Below are 15,627 nucleotides of genomic sequence, written 5' to 3' on the forward strand. Positions count from 1 at the left end.
ACATACACACACACACACAGAGACACACACATCACAAGAGCACACACACACACACACAGACATACATACACACACAGAGAGAGACACACACATCACAAGAGCACACACACACACAGAGACATACACACACACACACACACACACACACACACACACACACACGGGGAGGGGGTTGGGGGGATGACCATGTGACACCACAGCAAGAAAGCAGATGTCTACTAGCCAGGAAGGATGCTCCATGAGAAAGTGAATCTCTGTTGCTTAAACCACTCAACTGTAGTGTTCTGTTGTGACAGCCCAAGCTGCTAAAGCTATCCACCCATGGCCAGAATTGTGTAAGTCCTCCTTCCAATTCCTGATGCCGGTCGTGGCCACTGGCTCTGGTGAGCTAGCCCATTGGCTCTCTTCATCCTCTGCTGCCTATACCTCCTCTGAGCTTCCTGCCATTTCTTATCCATACAAGCGCCCTCAAGGGGATAGGCTGGATTGAGTCAAGCTCATCCCTTACCTGGTTGCAGCGTGGAGCCTCACTCAATCCCATCACCCGCTGCAGGGCCTTGGATGCCACCTGCCTCCTCTTGTCCAGAAATTCCCGCTCCCCATCGCAGAGCTCAAAACCAAGGCGCAGGTCCAAGGCCCCAGAGCTGCTGCAGAAGGGGTGGGTGAGTATGGAGAAAACCTTGAGTCCAGTCTACATTCTGGGGAGCCTCACAGACAATAACCCAGGGGACTTCCGTGGGTGGGAGGTGGTCCCCAGTGACCCGGATCAAATGGGCAGAAAAGCTGAACCCACTGGAGTATTTCCCACTTCTAGCCAAGCCCCTTCCACCAGCAATCCCATTAGACCTCATGTCTGCCTTCATCCTCAGAGTCACCTGCTGGCCCTGAAAGAGAGAGACAGTAGTCCCTTCATCCTTGAGTAAGTGGAGTCAGACCCCCCACAACACACACACACACACCTGTGGCCCTCAGTGCTCAGGTAACTGGCCAGTGTGGGCCCCAGACCTCTCTCGGTGATCACGGGGCAGGCAGGAGTCCCCAGCACCAGACTAAACTTTACCTCCTCCAGGTCCACGAGTTTTAACTCCTCGTTGAGGGGCAGAGAGGAGAGCAGGATGCTTGCCTTGTCTGTCTTGCTGGTCTGAGCCTCCAGCTCATCACTTGGATCGCTCTGTGGAGAAGAGAGCTGAGGAGCAGGGTGGGACGGACGAGGTGCCTCCCAGGCACTCTGGAGTCTCCTCCCACACGGGCTCACTCCATTATGTCTTCCTTGCCATAGCTCACTTACATGTAAAACTTGGAGATTTTCTTGCAGCTTTATGTACAGCTTGGGGCTCAGCACGGGGTTCACATGGAAGGTAAAGTTCGCTGGGAGGCCTGGCTCCGTGGTCGGCTGCAAAGGCTGTGGCTTTTCATAGGCCCCAGGCACTGCCAGCTGGATCTGCCTGGAACCTGAGGGCAGAGAGATAGATGTACATGTGGCTCAGGACAGTTATACCCAGGTGACAGCAATTCCTCCTCTTCCCCAGGCCCCTACCCCCATCTGCCTGCTCACTCCGGTACTTTGACCACAGGAAAAGAACTGTCAACTCTTGGGTTCTATAATCAATCAGCCCTGAGGGGGTTAGGAACATACCAATACTAGGAGGGAAGGGGGTGAGTCAGCCCATAGCTTACTGGGCTGGTGATTTTGAAATTTTTCTATTAATTACCTAACACATAACTAATTATATAAATATCTACTCATTATTGCATTAGTTACCAGTTTTGAACTGTTAATATTCCCAGCCTCTTGACTCTTTTATGCATCATGTTCCTTGCTTAGGGGAGGTTTGTGGCCGAAGCAGATTGCTGTGGCCTTAGCTTCCAAAAGTAATGATCTTGGGAAAATGTAGAGGCTTGGCCAAGGAGGTAGAAGGCAGAGTGGCGTTCTGGGGACAGAGGGTTATTTATTGCAGAAGAAGAAGGGCTGGAGGTTAGCTCAAGCTAGCTGAGGCTGAGGCTGGGAAAAAGCACAGAAACAGAGCTACATATATATTGGCAAGGAACAGTGGGGTCTCTTCCTGCCTTGCTTCTTAGCAGCTTTGGGAGGTGGTAGATGTCTGATGTGCAGGCCAAGGCATACACACTGCAGGGCAGAAAAGTCTGGGGCCCAAACACATCACAGAAGCAATAGTGACCCAGAGGGCTGGAGGACAGCAGAGGTCCAGATGGAATCCTATCCTTGCACAAGATGAATCCAGACTTCACATGCCCTGAAGTAGGAGAGACAACCAGAAAGGTGCCTTTTCACTCCCACCAGAGTTTATGGCCTGTAGTCAGACTACAATGTCATGCACTGAAGAAATGCCAGATCTTGCGGTGAGGAGAATGGCCTCGGAGTGTGGTAGATCTGTGGTTGGTCCTGGCTCTCCCATGTATTGGTTGTGTGACCCAAAGAGGTTAGCGACTGCAGCTGCTTTCTGTGGTGCCATGAGGAAGTAAGATCAAATAGATGCCATGTGCCTGATTCTCCACGTCACCAGAGCAGCCTTTCTCCCACAAGTTCCACTAACTGCCATGCCACCAGGTTCCACTTCCACATCTGATGTGTCCTCCTAGGCAGTCACCATCGCGCCAGACTACGCTAATGGCCCCAATCCTGTACTTCCATAGTGTGTGTGTGTGTGTGTGTGTGCGCGCGCGCGCGCGCGCACACACACACACACACACACACACACACACGCGCGTTTGTCTCTTTTCAGTTCCTTTTTTCCTCAGAGGAATGAATTGGCTCAAGAGACACATTTCAGCAGTCCATTTATCAAAGCAAGCACTCCTCATAGAAATCACGGAGGGCAGGGGAAATGCCATGAGTTCTGGGTTTAAGGAGGTTCTATGAATATTTTTGTATTGGGTAACATATTCAAAATCAGAGAAGACTTAACATCCTTTTAGGACATTCCTCCCTCCCCAGGGTCCTTCTGAGAAGCTAGGAGGGAGGAAAAAAATCACAAGCTCCTCATTTGAGGAGGTGGAGACTTTGCACAGGTGTGGGAAGTTGCACGTGTTTACTATGAAGGAGCATTCTGACTATCAGGAGGCACAGCTAGCATGATGCAACTGCAGTTTTCTTGGTTATATCGCTCTTTTGAGATTGCTTAAGGTCCCATGATGTCATGACTTTTAGTCAAGACATTTTGTTATTTTTGTTTAGGCTGTGTTGTGTGACATGCTCGTGTGTGTGCATGCTCATGCTTGTGGACGTGCTAGGTATCCGACTACGCATGACTGTGCACACATAAGGAGACCAGGGGACATTAGTGTCCTGCTCTGTCATGCTTCACCTTATTCCCCTGAGATTAGGTCTCTCCTTGAATCTGGAGCCAAGCTGGCTGCCAACAAGCCCCAGTAATCCTCCTGTGTCTGCCCCCCCCATAGCGCTGGGAGGTCCTGCCCAGCTTTTGAAGTGGATACTAGGGGTGTGAACTTAGGTCCTCAAGTTTGTGTAGCAAGTACTTTATCCACTGAGCCATCCCCTTGGGCATGTTTTTGTTATTTTTCTTAGACTGAGGTTTTTACATTGAGGATAGAGGCCTCAATTTTACAGAAAACTAGCAGACTGCACAAATTGAAAACGAGACTCCCTATCTTTTAGGACTTCCTTCTTCCAACTTCTCAGGTCTTCTACGATAACAAAACGACTTCAGTTCTTCCATTAAGGACGTAGACTATGCCGCCTGTCTTCCAGCTTCAAGTTTAACCACATGACTTGTCTGGACCAGTAACATGCTAGTGGCTAGGATGTACGTGAAGGCTTAAAAAGCCTTTGTTCAATTGAGTTTGCTCTCTCGCACCTCCGCAGAAATCTTTTTTTGTTGTTGTTGGGGGTGGGGGTGGTGGTTGAGACAGGGTTTCTCTGTATAGCCCTGGCTGTCCTGGAACTCACTCTGTAAACCAGGCTGACCTCGAACTCAGAAATCCTCCTGCCTCTGCCTCCCAAGTAAATTAGAATCAAAGGTGTGCGCCACCACCACCACCACCGTCTGGCCTCTGCTGAGATCTTAAGAGTATGTCCAGGCTGGTCACAGAGGTGGTCGGTCACTCTCAGCTAAGTCCCTGCTGTCCTCTCCCTACTTTAAGCAGTGAAAATGTTAAGAGCCACCTCTTTCCCATCAGATGCAGGGAGAAGGCAAGTTCTACTGCTGAGGACGAGACTCACCGAACTTTCCAAGGGAGGCTGACTTGTCTCCGGTGACTGTGCCCTGAATTCTCAGACAGGGGTGAGCCTGGGGAAAGCAGGTGCTTTAGAAGTCAGAGAGCTCACAGGGTCTGACCAGGATGGAGGGAGGGAGGAATATCCAGGGCCTGGGCCATAGCAGCTCTTGGTCCTTATTGGCAGGGATCTTTTGTGACAACCCCCAAGGCAGTGAGTGCTATGTTCTTCCCCAGGACTCATAAGAAGTGGGCGTTGGTGGAAAGGGGCCCCTCAAAGGCTCCCTCAGCAGCCAGAGTCCCAGGGGAGCAATGGCTATGTGATGCCTACATAGGGTAGAGACAGCTTCTTGTTCTTCACTCCCCTGGTACATCTGCCTTCTAAGGAAGGACTCCCAGAGACACGTGGGCGCCATGGATTCAGCCACAGTCTCCTGTTCCCCAGTCCCACACAGTCCCATACCCATCTTCCCTCCTCACCACCAGGACACCATTGGTGACAACTTCAGTTGCAGGCGTCTGACTGTAAAAGATGGAGGGATCGTGATGGGGTATGGCACCCTTTACCATGGCTAGTAAAACAATATGGCCAAAGCAGCCCGGGAAGCACAGTCGGGTTGTAATAGGGAGATTTGTCACCCAACAAGCAAGTAGGTGTCAAAACCAGGCTGTCCTCTCGGGAGCCAGGCCTCCAAGGCAAGTGAGAGACTTGAGGACTGGCACTTGGAGTAAATGGATAAACACCAGCTCTAACTAGACTCACCTCTTTTCCAGAGTAAATTCCACTTCCAGCTCTTTTGGATCCTACACAGGGGTGACGAAGGCATCAGTTTTCAAGAAATTTTTAAAAATCTCAGGAGTTGCCCCTGCCTCCCACCTCTGCTCAGCTCCGGGTCTAGGAGATTGGTCCGGAGTGGCATCTCATAGGCTTAGAGGCAGGGGCATTTCCACGTAGAGCATCATTCATGCAGAAGTACGTGCCAGGTACTGTTCCAGACTCAGCAGTGACTAAGGCCAAACTGAGATAGCTGCCTGTCTGTGGCTCAGGGGACAGGGGGTCCTCTACTGGACATTTACTTACTGTTAGCCCAGGCAGACCTCACCTGCTGCCTGGTGAAGGTTTTTGTGCAAGGCTGGCCTAGCTGGAGAGTACTCAGGTCAAACAGAATGGAGAAGACATTGTCACTGTCCAGGACATCCTCGTCGTAAAGGGCAAGCTCCAGGACGTTCTAGGGATGGGACTGAAGGGTCAGCATTGTGGAGGACGTCACTGGCAGCCATGCCCAGCCCCTTACTGGCCCACACCTTCACAGCACCGTGGATCTGATAGTGAAAGGTCTCATTCCACTCTGGGTCACTGCAGTTAGCCACTGTCCTTGTCTGACTGGGACTAACAGAAGCCGTGGGCAGCTGTAGTCGAACGTAGCAGTCGGCTTTGGATACTGCAGGCAAGAGGGGGAGGGAACTTGGCATCAAACTCTTGATTGCTGAAAAGGATTTCTGGAGGCTGCACTCAGAAAGGAAGGAGCAAGGGACTGCCAGCCTGTGGCGTTCCAGGCTCGGCCTTAGCCAGGTATACCTCCCACTCAACTGACAGAAGTCCCCACAGCAGCCACAGGTCAAAGGATCATGTGGTAGCACAGACCATTGAGTAACTTCCTTGAAATTGCCTGATTCAGGCAATAAAATTCTGTGCCACGTGTGGGTACTGCCAAAGCTCCTGGAAAGCAGGCATTGATGTGTGGCAACAGGAGCCTAACACACCCTCAGGAAGACTCCTGGAGTCAGGAGGAGGCTGAAGTCTGCCCAACTTACCCCTCCAGCGTGCCCGCCTGCCTGCATACCCCACACCCTCCCTCCATGATTAATACTACTCTATCACCCGACTCCAAATGAGCACACACACACACACACACACAGAGAGAGAGAGAGAGAGAGAGAGAGAGAGAGAGAGAGAGAGAGTCTGAGAATACCCTAGAGAGAAGGAAAAGCATGGGTCACTCACACTTATCTGTGTTCTGGATGTTTCTGGCCCTCAGCACCTGCACTTGAAGGTCGTAGTACGGGTGAGTTTCCTGCTGAAACAACAGAACCCTAAGAACTCTGTTCCAGGAAGCTAGGGTTGGCCTGATCTCCTCTCTCAAGTGTTTTCTGGCTCAGGTCTCTACTCTGTCTTACCATAGAACTTGCCTGGCCCAGGTCACTAATGCTTCTATGCCAGGAGCTCTGGGAAGCTTTTGCAAGGCGCAAGGTGCTGGGTGGTCAGGATTGGTGAGGGACCAGCTCGACTCTTAGTGTTCCCATGAGCATCTAAGCTAGGTAGGCTTTATAATGGTCAGCCTACAGCTGCCCTCTTGACATGGCCTGGGCACTAGGATAATGAATTTAAGAAGGTTAAACATTAAAAGAGAAAGCCAGAACCCACCGCAGCCATTAGCATCCATGCAGGGGCTGAAAGACCAACTAGAGGCAGGAATGGGCAAGGTGAGAAGCCAAGTTTCCTAGCTTATTCTGGTCTGATAAGTCACTAGATTGAAGACTGAGCTCAAAAAAACAAAACAAAACAAAAAATGATAATGCCAGATTGCAGCCTTCTGGGTGTTAATCTACCCCAGAAACCCCAACAAACCCCTTCTCCCTTCTCTCCACAATGGCTATACAGCTAGACTAGCGCGTTCCTGGCAAACCAACCAAAGGCAACGGTCACAGGTCGCCATCATTTCTCTTTGGAGACCTTGGCCTGTCTCTCTAGTTTGAGCTTTTCCAGCTTGTCTGTGGTATGTTTCACCCTAAATCAAACCCCAGTGCAATGGCTGGCTTAGTGCCCATGGGGTGCCAGCCGTCACCCAGGACTCCAGCCAGCTTTTCCCAAGTGAGAGCAGTACATTACCCGCCTATGCTTCCATTGTGGTTCGCTCTTTTCTGTCTTCTGTAGCAGTATGACTCCAAGAAGGGGCAGTCCCTTGCCTGCCAGCCACTTTGGCTGGAGAGTCCAGGGCATGGCCAGCAGTAGCAGCTCAGGTCCCAGTAGGGAGCTTGCCTGTTTCTCAGAGCCACCCTCTCTCACTCACTGTCGCTCAGGTCTGACAAGTAGCATGGGAGTGGGAAGGGTGGAGCCACTGCTGGGCTGAGGCACTGGGGCTGGAGGAGGGGTTTGAAGTGCTCCAGGAAATGAGTGGAGCCTGCTTTCCCCAGGCAATAGGCAAGTTGCCCCCTTTCCAAGAGACTCTCGGGGTCCTGCTTAGCTCTCTGGTCTCCAACTCAGGCTCTGCTTAAGCTGAACTAGTTATAAAAACCAGACACCACTCCCATCCCTTGCCATGTATGGGTAGGGCAGATATTCTTGTTTCCAACCAGTCTGCCATTAGCAGAAGTCAGGAGGTACTATAATCAGGGCTAACCTCATCTAGCTGCCAGAAAGCCCCACACCATCTCTCCTTCAAGTCCCACTTTCTCCACAACTCTTAAGCAAAAATAGAAATCTCTGACTCGGGTTTTATGGGGGAATCACTGACATTTATTGTCTCTTTTGGCCTCTCTCAGTTATTTCCTTAACACAAAGGTCATGGTATGTCTGTACCATGCCCAAAGCCACCCACACCCTGAAAAGATTAATTTCATGACTCCCTTCCTGGGTTGGTAGAAGTGCCTGGTGCTTCAAGCGTAGAGGTGGGGACATTGTAAATAAGGACAGAAGAGAGGCAGGCCTCTATCCTTAAACTGCCAGAGATAAAGGCTTTAAAGTGTTCATGACCATATTGAGCCTCCGGCTGCAACTGCATGTCGTTTCTTTTCCTGTGGACCACAGTCATCTAGGTGGCTAGGCAGAGACAGTGGCTAGCAAAAGAAGTTTCTAGGAGAGTGAACTGTTAGGAGATTCTTTTCATCTCTTTAACCACAACCCTTTCATATAGACAAGGGTAGTGGTACACAGAACCCCAGGACAGGCAGGAGGCTCACTTGAACTCAGCAGCGTGAGACCAGTTTGAGGTACAAGATGAGACCCCCATCTCGACCAGGTAATCTCTACTGTCTTCCCTCTCTCACACATACACAGCTGGAGGCTGGAATGACATCCACAAAGGTGAATTAACTCCCAAACTAACAGGCCATGCTCAGACCAGAAATTCCAGAACCAGAGGTGATGTAACTGTGAGGACCTGTTTCACCTCGGACAGACTGTAAAAGAGATCTGAGATCTGACTCAGAGATGGCTAAGTCCAGCCCCCTTGCTGAACATGAATAGTTCAGCACCTGGATCCCAGTCTGAAGCCTGGGGCTTTGGGTAAGAGAGGCACAATACTAGCTGGCTGAGTGCTTTTGGGCTTAAACCATATTCTCTGCTCAGAAGCCATCTCCCCATGCCTCAACAGACATGCCTCAACTCAAAGTTCTGGATGCTTTTCACTGGCAAAAGATCTTCAGGATGGCCACAGACAGACAGCTAGGGTGAGGGTATCACAGAGGGACCAAATTGGCATCTTAGAGCTGGGAAAAGTGAGCCAATTTTACTTTTCAAAGAGGTCCTTCCCTCTTACCAATCCCACATCTTCACAGGAGCCTTCTGGCCATAGTGAGCTTCAAGAGGCACAAAGCAATGGTGTGTTAGATTCCGGATTCCCAGAGTGATGATGGAAATATTCTGTGCTTGTGATGTCAGCCACACATCCACAGCCACAGATGCTGTGCTGGCCACACAGATGGAGGCATTTGTGAGAGGAGCGTTACTCTTTTCTAACTTTCTGATTCTTTGTGAATTTCATGTCATGCACTCCAATCCCATTAAACTCTCCAACTCTTCACATCCACCCTCTGTCCTTGCAACCTCCCCCTCAAAGGAAAACAAACAAAATACCGTTGTGGAAGTAGTAGTGCATCAATGTGTCCCACATCTTTACTTGGAAATGTTCATTGCAATGAGTTACTGGTCTGGTTCTGCCACAGTATCAATACTGGATTCTCAGTGGGGCGCATCTTGGATATTCTGTTGTTGCCCTGGGTCATGGAGCTCCTGCAGCTTTGGATCTGCAGGACTGGCCCTTTTATGTGTTCCACCAGTTCACAGATGGGGTAGATGTTGGGCTGGGCCAACTCAAAGCCCTGAATCTGAGCCTGGGTGGTAGCCGAGTTGGTCAGCCCACCAGCTCTCCTGCACCCACACCACCAGTGTGAGTTCTCTAGCACTGCTCCTGCTAGCTGCAGCAGGCAAGGAGCTGGGCCAGCTCCCTGACTCTCTTGAGAGGGATGTTATTTTTACTGTTTTTCACAGTTACTAGCTGTCTTATCCTTCTCTCTTAGCTAAGCTACTATCCCCTTATTATCATCTCCATTAAAGTCTTCAGAAAGGGGAAGGGGAGGTTCAAGGAGACTTGGGTTTTCGTTTATGTTTATTGAGAAGCAGCCTCCACCATCCTCAGGCTGGAGCTACCCCTGTTCCCCTCCCCAACCCTCTCTGAAGGGCAGGGTCCAGGGAAGAAAGGATGGAGCTTAGGGAAACAATTAAGTATGCACACCATTCAGGAGAAAATACAGGCTTTATTCTACTGCTTCAAACACAGTTCATAAGAAGGGATGCTACAAGCCTACCAGGTAAAGGGGCAGGACTCACATGATGGCACAAGTTCTGGTCCTGTCCTAAGGGCAGTGGCCTGGCATCCTAGTGCCACTCCCGAGGAAGTGCATTTTAAGCTGGTGCAGATGGGTTCGTGGGTAGCACTGCTCATTTTTTTTTTTTTTTAATGTATGGGTGTGTGGCCTGCATGTATGTCTGTGCATGTGTGTGCCTGGTGCCTGTAGCCTCCAAGGCCAGAAGTTGCTGCGTACCTCTTGCTGTATACCTCTTGCAGGCTCCCTGACATACTCAACAGAGCCAGCAGTAAGTTCTAAGTCCACCTGCTCCTGCATTGCTCGTTGGCATTCCTCAGTGCCTCACAAACCCACACGCCATCTCATCACTGTTGGTTTCTGGTCAGCTGTTCCCTGTGTGCAGTGAGACATACATTACCAAGTTATCCTAGCTCGATCCTCTAGTCTTGCAGAAGAAAGGTCAGGGAACAACTATGGCCAGGAAAGCAACAGGACAGAAAGTGATGCTCAGAGCTCACCTACAAAGGCTCAACAACCTGTCCAAGCAGCTGGTGAGTGGCTGAAGCAGGCACGTCTGCAGAGATCCCGCCTGGACCACACAGCCTGCACAGCGCCGCCCCGGGGAGGTACCGAAGCCCACACCCAGAGACCTGTGCTCTCCTAGGCATCTTAGTAGGAAAGCTCAGCGCCTGAGAGCCTTCATTCAATGTCCACGACACCTGCTCACAGGGTGCTCCTGGAAACCCAGGCTGGGCCTCCCACTCGCCACATTTAAGTATTAGTTACTCTACCTCCCAGTCTACACAGTGGGAGGGGAAGCATGGACGGTACAAGGGAAGAGATCAAGGGGTAAAATAAATAGCGAGGAAGAAAAGGAGACTGAAAACGGAAGGGATAAGCAGGGAGACTCCTGGAGAAACCACTGGCAGTATAAACAGCCTGCGGTCAGTGGGCGGGCAAGCTCTAGTGCTAGGCTCCCATGGGCCTCTCCAGGCCGCCGTGCTGGGGGATCTTGTGAAGCTGCGTAGTTACTGTAATAGAAAACTCACAGTCAACAACCCCATGGGTACAAACTCTTGAGATGAAATCTCCTTGTCCAGGTGATTGGTATACAAAGGCAAGACGGTGCATTTCCTCCTGTCCAAGCAGGGGTTAAATTCCTGGAACTGCCTGCAACATAATAGCGTAAGGTATAACTCATCTCCTCTTCTAGTAAAAAGCCAGCAATGCCAGGTCACAAGTCCAGTTCATTCAGAGATGTTCCAGAGAGCAAGGTGGCCAGCATCGTCCCTGGTAGCAGTCCCTGGTTCTCAAGGTGGCTGCGCCTTCAACTCTCTGGGAAAGCTGAGCTGTCCACTGCTGAGTGCTTGGGCTGCAGGGCTCAGGTGTCGGCTGAGTTTACCTCTTTGGAGCAGAAGTAGTGCACAACCACTCCATTGGGGTATCTTGCAAATGCACTGTGTGGAAGAACAGCTGAGAGTGAGTGGTGTTCTACGTCTCCTTCAGCACCTGCAAGAGGCATCAGCCCCAGAAGCCACCCCCAACCCAAAGAACAGCCTACGCCAGTACATCTGGACCACAGCAGGAGCTATGCACCACCCAAGTGCACGTTAACAGTTCTGTCGCTCCCTCAGTGCAGGGTCAGGGTGGAGGTTAGCGGGAGTTGGATCCTTAGTAGCACCAACTAATCAACAACCAAGCAACCAGGCAAATACGTGGACAAACAAAAAGCCAGTGCAGAACATGTGCCCTTGGCTTGGCACTGGGTATCGTGTTCAGCAGAACACGTTCCAGGATGGTTCTAATGAAGTACAGCAAGTCAAGCCTCTACAGTGAAAAGGCCTCTTCTAGCTGAGCAAGAACAGGCCAGGGGACTGACGCTGGGGCATGTCTCTACAGAATAATGCTGGCTCAGGAGGTTGCTCAAGCCATGAAAGGAGATGGAAAGATCTGGTTTTCTCCCTCCGGGGCTCATCCTCTCCATCTGGCCTGGTGGTGCAGGCCTGTAATGGTAGCACTGGGGTGTGGCTGAGGCAGGAGGGTTCATTCAGAGTTCCAAATCAGCCGGAGCTACACAGCCAGCCCACATCTCAAGAAGGCTCTCTGTATGTCTTGCATCCTCTTACTGGTTTTCTACTTCCATTGCTAATTTTAGTTGCCAGAGAATTAGAGCTTTCCAGGGAAGAGTTCAACAGCTCCTCAAATTATTGATGCTCTTTCCCCACAGATACGGCTTGCTCTGTTAAAGCTCAAGAACTCAGTGAAACAAAAAAAAAAAAGCTACTCTCCAGGGGTGAGGTCAGTGCTGACATCACGGGACAGAATCTCAAACCACCAGGGGCTGGGTTTCTGGATGTTCCTGTGGGGAGTTTCTTGATTCTGTGACCCGATGTGGGGAGACAAATCCTCCCACCCCACTCCCCACACCTCCAGGTTTTCCAAGACAAGGGTTTCTCTGTGTAGCCCTGGCTGTCCTGGAGCTTTCTTGTAGTCCAGGCTGGCTTCCAACTCATAGAGGTCAGCCTGCCTCTGCCTTTCAAGGGCTGGGACTACAGGTGCGCACCACCACAGCCCAGCAGAAAAGACCAGTCTTGACCGTAGGTAGGACTATTCCCTTGGTAGGGACTGCAGAATGGGGAAACCCAGCTGGAAGTAGGCAGCAGTCACTGCCCTCACTTTCTTGACTGGAATACAATGTGACCCCTGCCTCAAGCTCCTGCCCTCCTCAGCTGCCTTTGTGGAGTATTTTATCACAGCAGCAGGATAAGACACTAAAGGCAGAAATCTCTCCTGCCTGCTTCCACTCTCAAGGAACCACATCTGCACCCAGATGCTATTCAGGTGGGGCTCACCTGTTCCCAATCTTCTTCTTGCACACCATGCACACCTTCTCCTCAGTGATGATGCACTTCACCTGCTGGTGTAAAATCCGCTCTTCCTGAACCTGGAAGAGATTGAGAGTTCCATGTCCGGAACGCCATTCTGGCCTGAGCTATGTGCTGCCTCGATGACTACAGGTGTGTGAAAACTCTCAAAACCCAAAGGCCTTCCTGCTGGAGGTGGGCTCTATAAGTTCCCTCTCCCTACTGTCAGGCATTTCATCAAAAGTCCCTCCCTAGGAGTCCTGGGAATCTCTCACCTCCCAGGTCTGTGGTGCATTCTGGGGGGGTCCCCCCAACCTTCTATCTCCCGAATGCCTGTTTACATTCTTTCTGCTGGCCCTCAGGGCTTCAGTCCTTTTCCCTCACTAATACCAGATCAAGTTCCCCTCTCCCCCCACACTGCCCTTCCACCTAGTCCATTTTCCCTCGAGGGAGGGGGTTGCCATCCCACAGTCACACTTCTAAGTCATAATTGTTTCTGTCTGAAAGAATTACAGGGATGGAAATGGAAAGGAGTCTGAGGAAAAGAAGATCCAGCGACAGGCCCAAAGTGGGATCCAGCTCAAGAGGAGGTCCCAAGGCCTCACACTATTACTAAGGCTATGGAGGGCTCACAAAAAGGGATCTATCATGACTGCCCTCTGAATGATCCAACAAGCAGCTGAAAGAGTCAGATGCAGATATTTGCACTCAACCAATGGACAGAAGCAGCTGACCCCTGTTGTTGAATTAGGGAAGGCTGAAAGAAGCTGAGGAGAAGGGTGATTCTATGGGAGGATGGGCAGTCTTAATTAATCTGGACTCCCGAGATCTCTCAAACACTGGACCGCCAAACAGACAGCATACAGCAGCTGACATGAGGCCACCAACACACATACATACAGTAGAGGACTTCCGGGTCTGTGTTCATTCAGAGATGATGCACCTAGCCCTCAAGAGACTGGAGGCCCCAGGGAGTTTAGAGGTCAGGTGGGGTGGGGAGGAGAGTGGATGGGGCGGGGTGGGGAATGGAATATGGAGTGGAGTGGGGAAGGCCATACCCTGAGGAACTCTGCATGGAGAAGATTCTTAAGCACTTGATTGAACCGTTTCTTTTGTGCATTTTCTTCTAAGACCTTTTCTAGAAAGATGCGTATGTCATTGATCTGAGTGTTTGCTGGCAGAAGGTTGATTGCCTAGGGCAGAGACAGGATTCGGGCAAGTTAGGGAGATCAGGATGAGACCAAGAAAAGCTCGTGCCTGCCCCCTCCCCCCAGCCCTCCTGACCTTGGTAGTGTCTAATTTGCTGTAGTGCAGCTCTAGGACTTGCAGGGCAGCCTGGAGGTTGGCCTGTGGCTCCAGGAGCTCCAGTTTGATTGGCCCCAGGCAGTGAATGCTTGGAGGTGACAGGTACATCCGAAGCAGGGACAGATACACCTGTTACACAGACAGAAACACACATGCCAGGCCTGCAGCCACCCCCCCAGTACCCCCCAGCACTGAGTCTCCCTGGTGACTAGAGGGCTGGTCCATAGCAACCATCTCCCTGGTGATTAGAGGGCTGGTCTACAGCAATCACTGGCATAGAGCACTCCAAAGTCATCACTTTCCCCTGAATTTTTTGGCAAAATCAAGCGGCCAAATATGGACGCCAATACTGCTCTTTCTCTGAATGCCTTGTGTCTGTTTAATGTTATACCATGCACAGAAAGTTAACACGGCAAATGACCTAAAGAGTCCTCATTTTTTAATGCTCTGAAGGCTGAGAACCTGGCTATATTTCTAGTGCCACAGGATCACCTCATCCTAGCTCTCTCAACATTCAGGGCCATATAATTCTTTGTCACTGGGGCTGTCTGTACATCATTTAACATTCCAGCCCTAGATTCCCAATCCACTCCCAATCACAAATGTCTCACGATACTGACAAACCCATCTATAATCAGACCCTTCCTCCTAGATTAATCACATTAATTCAGTATATGTGTCAGAACTCTTGAGAGGGGCAGGGTAGGTAAGGACAGATGAATAAGCCAGAAGCAAACCCGGGCAGATGGTCACTCAGTTTCTTTCCTAGGAGACATCTGCCGACATCATATACCGAGTGTCACTTAGTGATTAAGTGCCACTTTGGCCACACTGGATGGGGTAGTGTCTGCTGTAGTGACAGGAAGTGCATACGCTCCCTTGGTCACAGCTGCCTACTTACATCTTTGTTGCCTTCTCTGTTCTGGTCGTAGTGTTTGTGGCAGTACCTGCAAAGGAGGAAGTGGTGAGAGCAGGCAAGAAGAACTGCATGGTCGGTGCCCATGTGGCTGCCAATAGTAATGGAACCCGACTGGCAGGGGGAGGTGGAATGCCCTTTGCAGCTAGGCATGGGGTGGCCTTCCTGGCTGCTCATCTTTGTGAGGGCTGTCTTGAGACTCCTTTGGAGGTGGGAGAGCAGGGCTGACTTACTCCTTAGCCATCTTTGTGTCCTTCAAGACGTGGACATAGATGAAGAGAGCTTGTTCGTGCTTCCCCATGCGCCCCAACAGGAGAGCTCTTTCTTCTAAGAGGCCTAGGAGGGGAAAGGACTCCAAGTAGCTGCCACTGCCATTACATAAATATAAGAAAGGACTTGGAGAAGCCCAGGATAGCTCAGTAACAGCACTTGCCGCCAAGTCTGATGATCTGAGTTCCTCAGACAAGGTATCCTTTATCCACTAGACACACACCATGGCACATACATACATACATAGTAAACAGAATAAAAAAATTTCAAGAATAATAAATGGAGGGAGATTAAAACCACCAAGCCGGGCTGGTGAGATGGCTCAGTGGGTAAGAGCACCCGACTGCTCTTCCGGAGGTCCGGAGTTCAAATCCCAGCAACCACATGGTGGCTCACAGCCATCCATAACAAGATCTGACTCCCTCTTCTGGAGTGTCTGAAGACAGCTACAGTGTACTTACATATAATAAATAAATAAATCTTTAAAAAAAA

At 50.6% G+C, this 15,627-nt stretch overlaps 2 protein-coding genes across 7 annotated transcripts in view; both read right to left on the bottom strand.

The window, feature by feature from the left end:
* Pla2g4f (phospholipase A2 group IVF) overlaps nt 1–7,297 on the bottom strand; it is a 14,322-nt gene extending 7,025 nt beyond the window's left edge. Inside the window, exons 1-11 of one of the 4 annotated variants that reach the window (XM_021193680.1) lie at nt 7,085–7,297; nt 6,200–6,272; nt 5,500–5,636; nt 5,298–5,423; nt 4,958–4,998; nt 4,675–4,717; nt 4,202–4,268; nt 1,289–1,452; nt 1,061–1,171; nt 847–884; nt 509–647 (exon numbers count right to left, since the gene is read on the bottom strand). In XM_021193680.1, coding sequence (XP_021049339.1) covers nt 509–647; nt 847–884; nt 1,061–1,171; nt 1,289–1,452; nt 4,202–4,268; nt 4,675–4,717; nt 4,958–4,998; nt 5,298–5,423; nt 5,500–5,636; nt 6,200–6,272; nt 7,085–7,195 — 1,050 coding nt within the window. In that variant the 5' untranslated portion in view covers nt 7,196–7,297. The remainder of the gene's footprint in view (nt 1–508; nt 648–846; nt 885–1,060; nt 1,172–1,288; nt 1,453–4,201; nt 4,269–4,674; nt 4,718–4,957; nt 4,999–5,297; nt 5,424–5,499; nt 5,637–6,199; nt 6,273–7,084) is intronic. The other 3 variants (XM_021193683.2, XM_021193682.2, XM_021193681.2) reach the window with 3 other exon arrangements.
* A 2,278-nt stretch (nt 7,298–9,575) lies between these two features.
* Nucleotides 9,576–15,627, bottom strand: part of Vps39 (VPS39 subunit of HOPS complex) — a 36,889-nt gene continuing 30,837 nt past the window's right edge. For 2 of the 3 annotated variants that reach the window (XM_021191932.2, XM_021191931.1), the window contains 6 exons: nt 15,099–15,201; nt 14,851–14,896; nt 13,929–14,078; nt 13,703–13,837; nt 12,633–12,724; nt 9,576–11,237 (listed from right to left, as the gene is read on the bottom strand). In XM_021191932.2, the coding sequence (XP_021047591.1) occupies nt 11,162–11,237; nt 12,633–12,724; nt 13,703–13,837; nt 13,929–14,078; nt 14,851–14,896; nt 15,099–15,201 (602 nt within the window). In that variant the 3' untranslated portion in view covers nt 9,576–11,161. The remainder of the gene's footprint in view (nt 11,238–12,632; nt 12,725–13,702; nt 13,838–13,928; nt 14,079–14,850; nt 14,897–15,098; nt 15,202–15,627) is intronic. The other variant, XM_029536222.1, reaches the window with a different exon arrangement.

Source organism: Mus pahari, chromosome 3, assembly GCF_900095145.1.
Source record: "Mus pahari chromosome 3, PAHARI_EIJ_v1.1, whole genome shotgun sequence".
NCBI classification, from domain to species: Eukaryota; Metazoa; Chordata; class Mammalia; order Rodentia; family Muridae; genus Mus; species Mus pahari.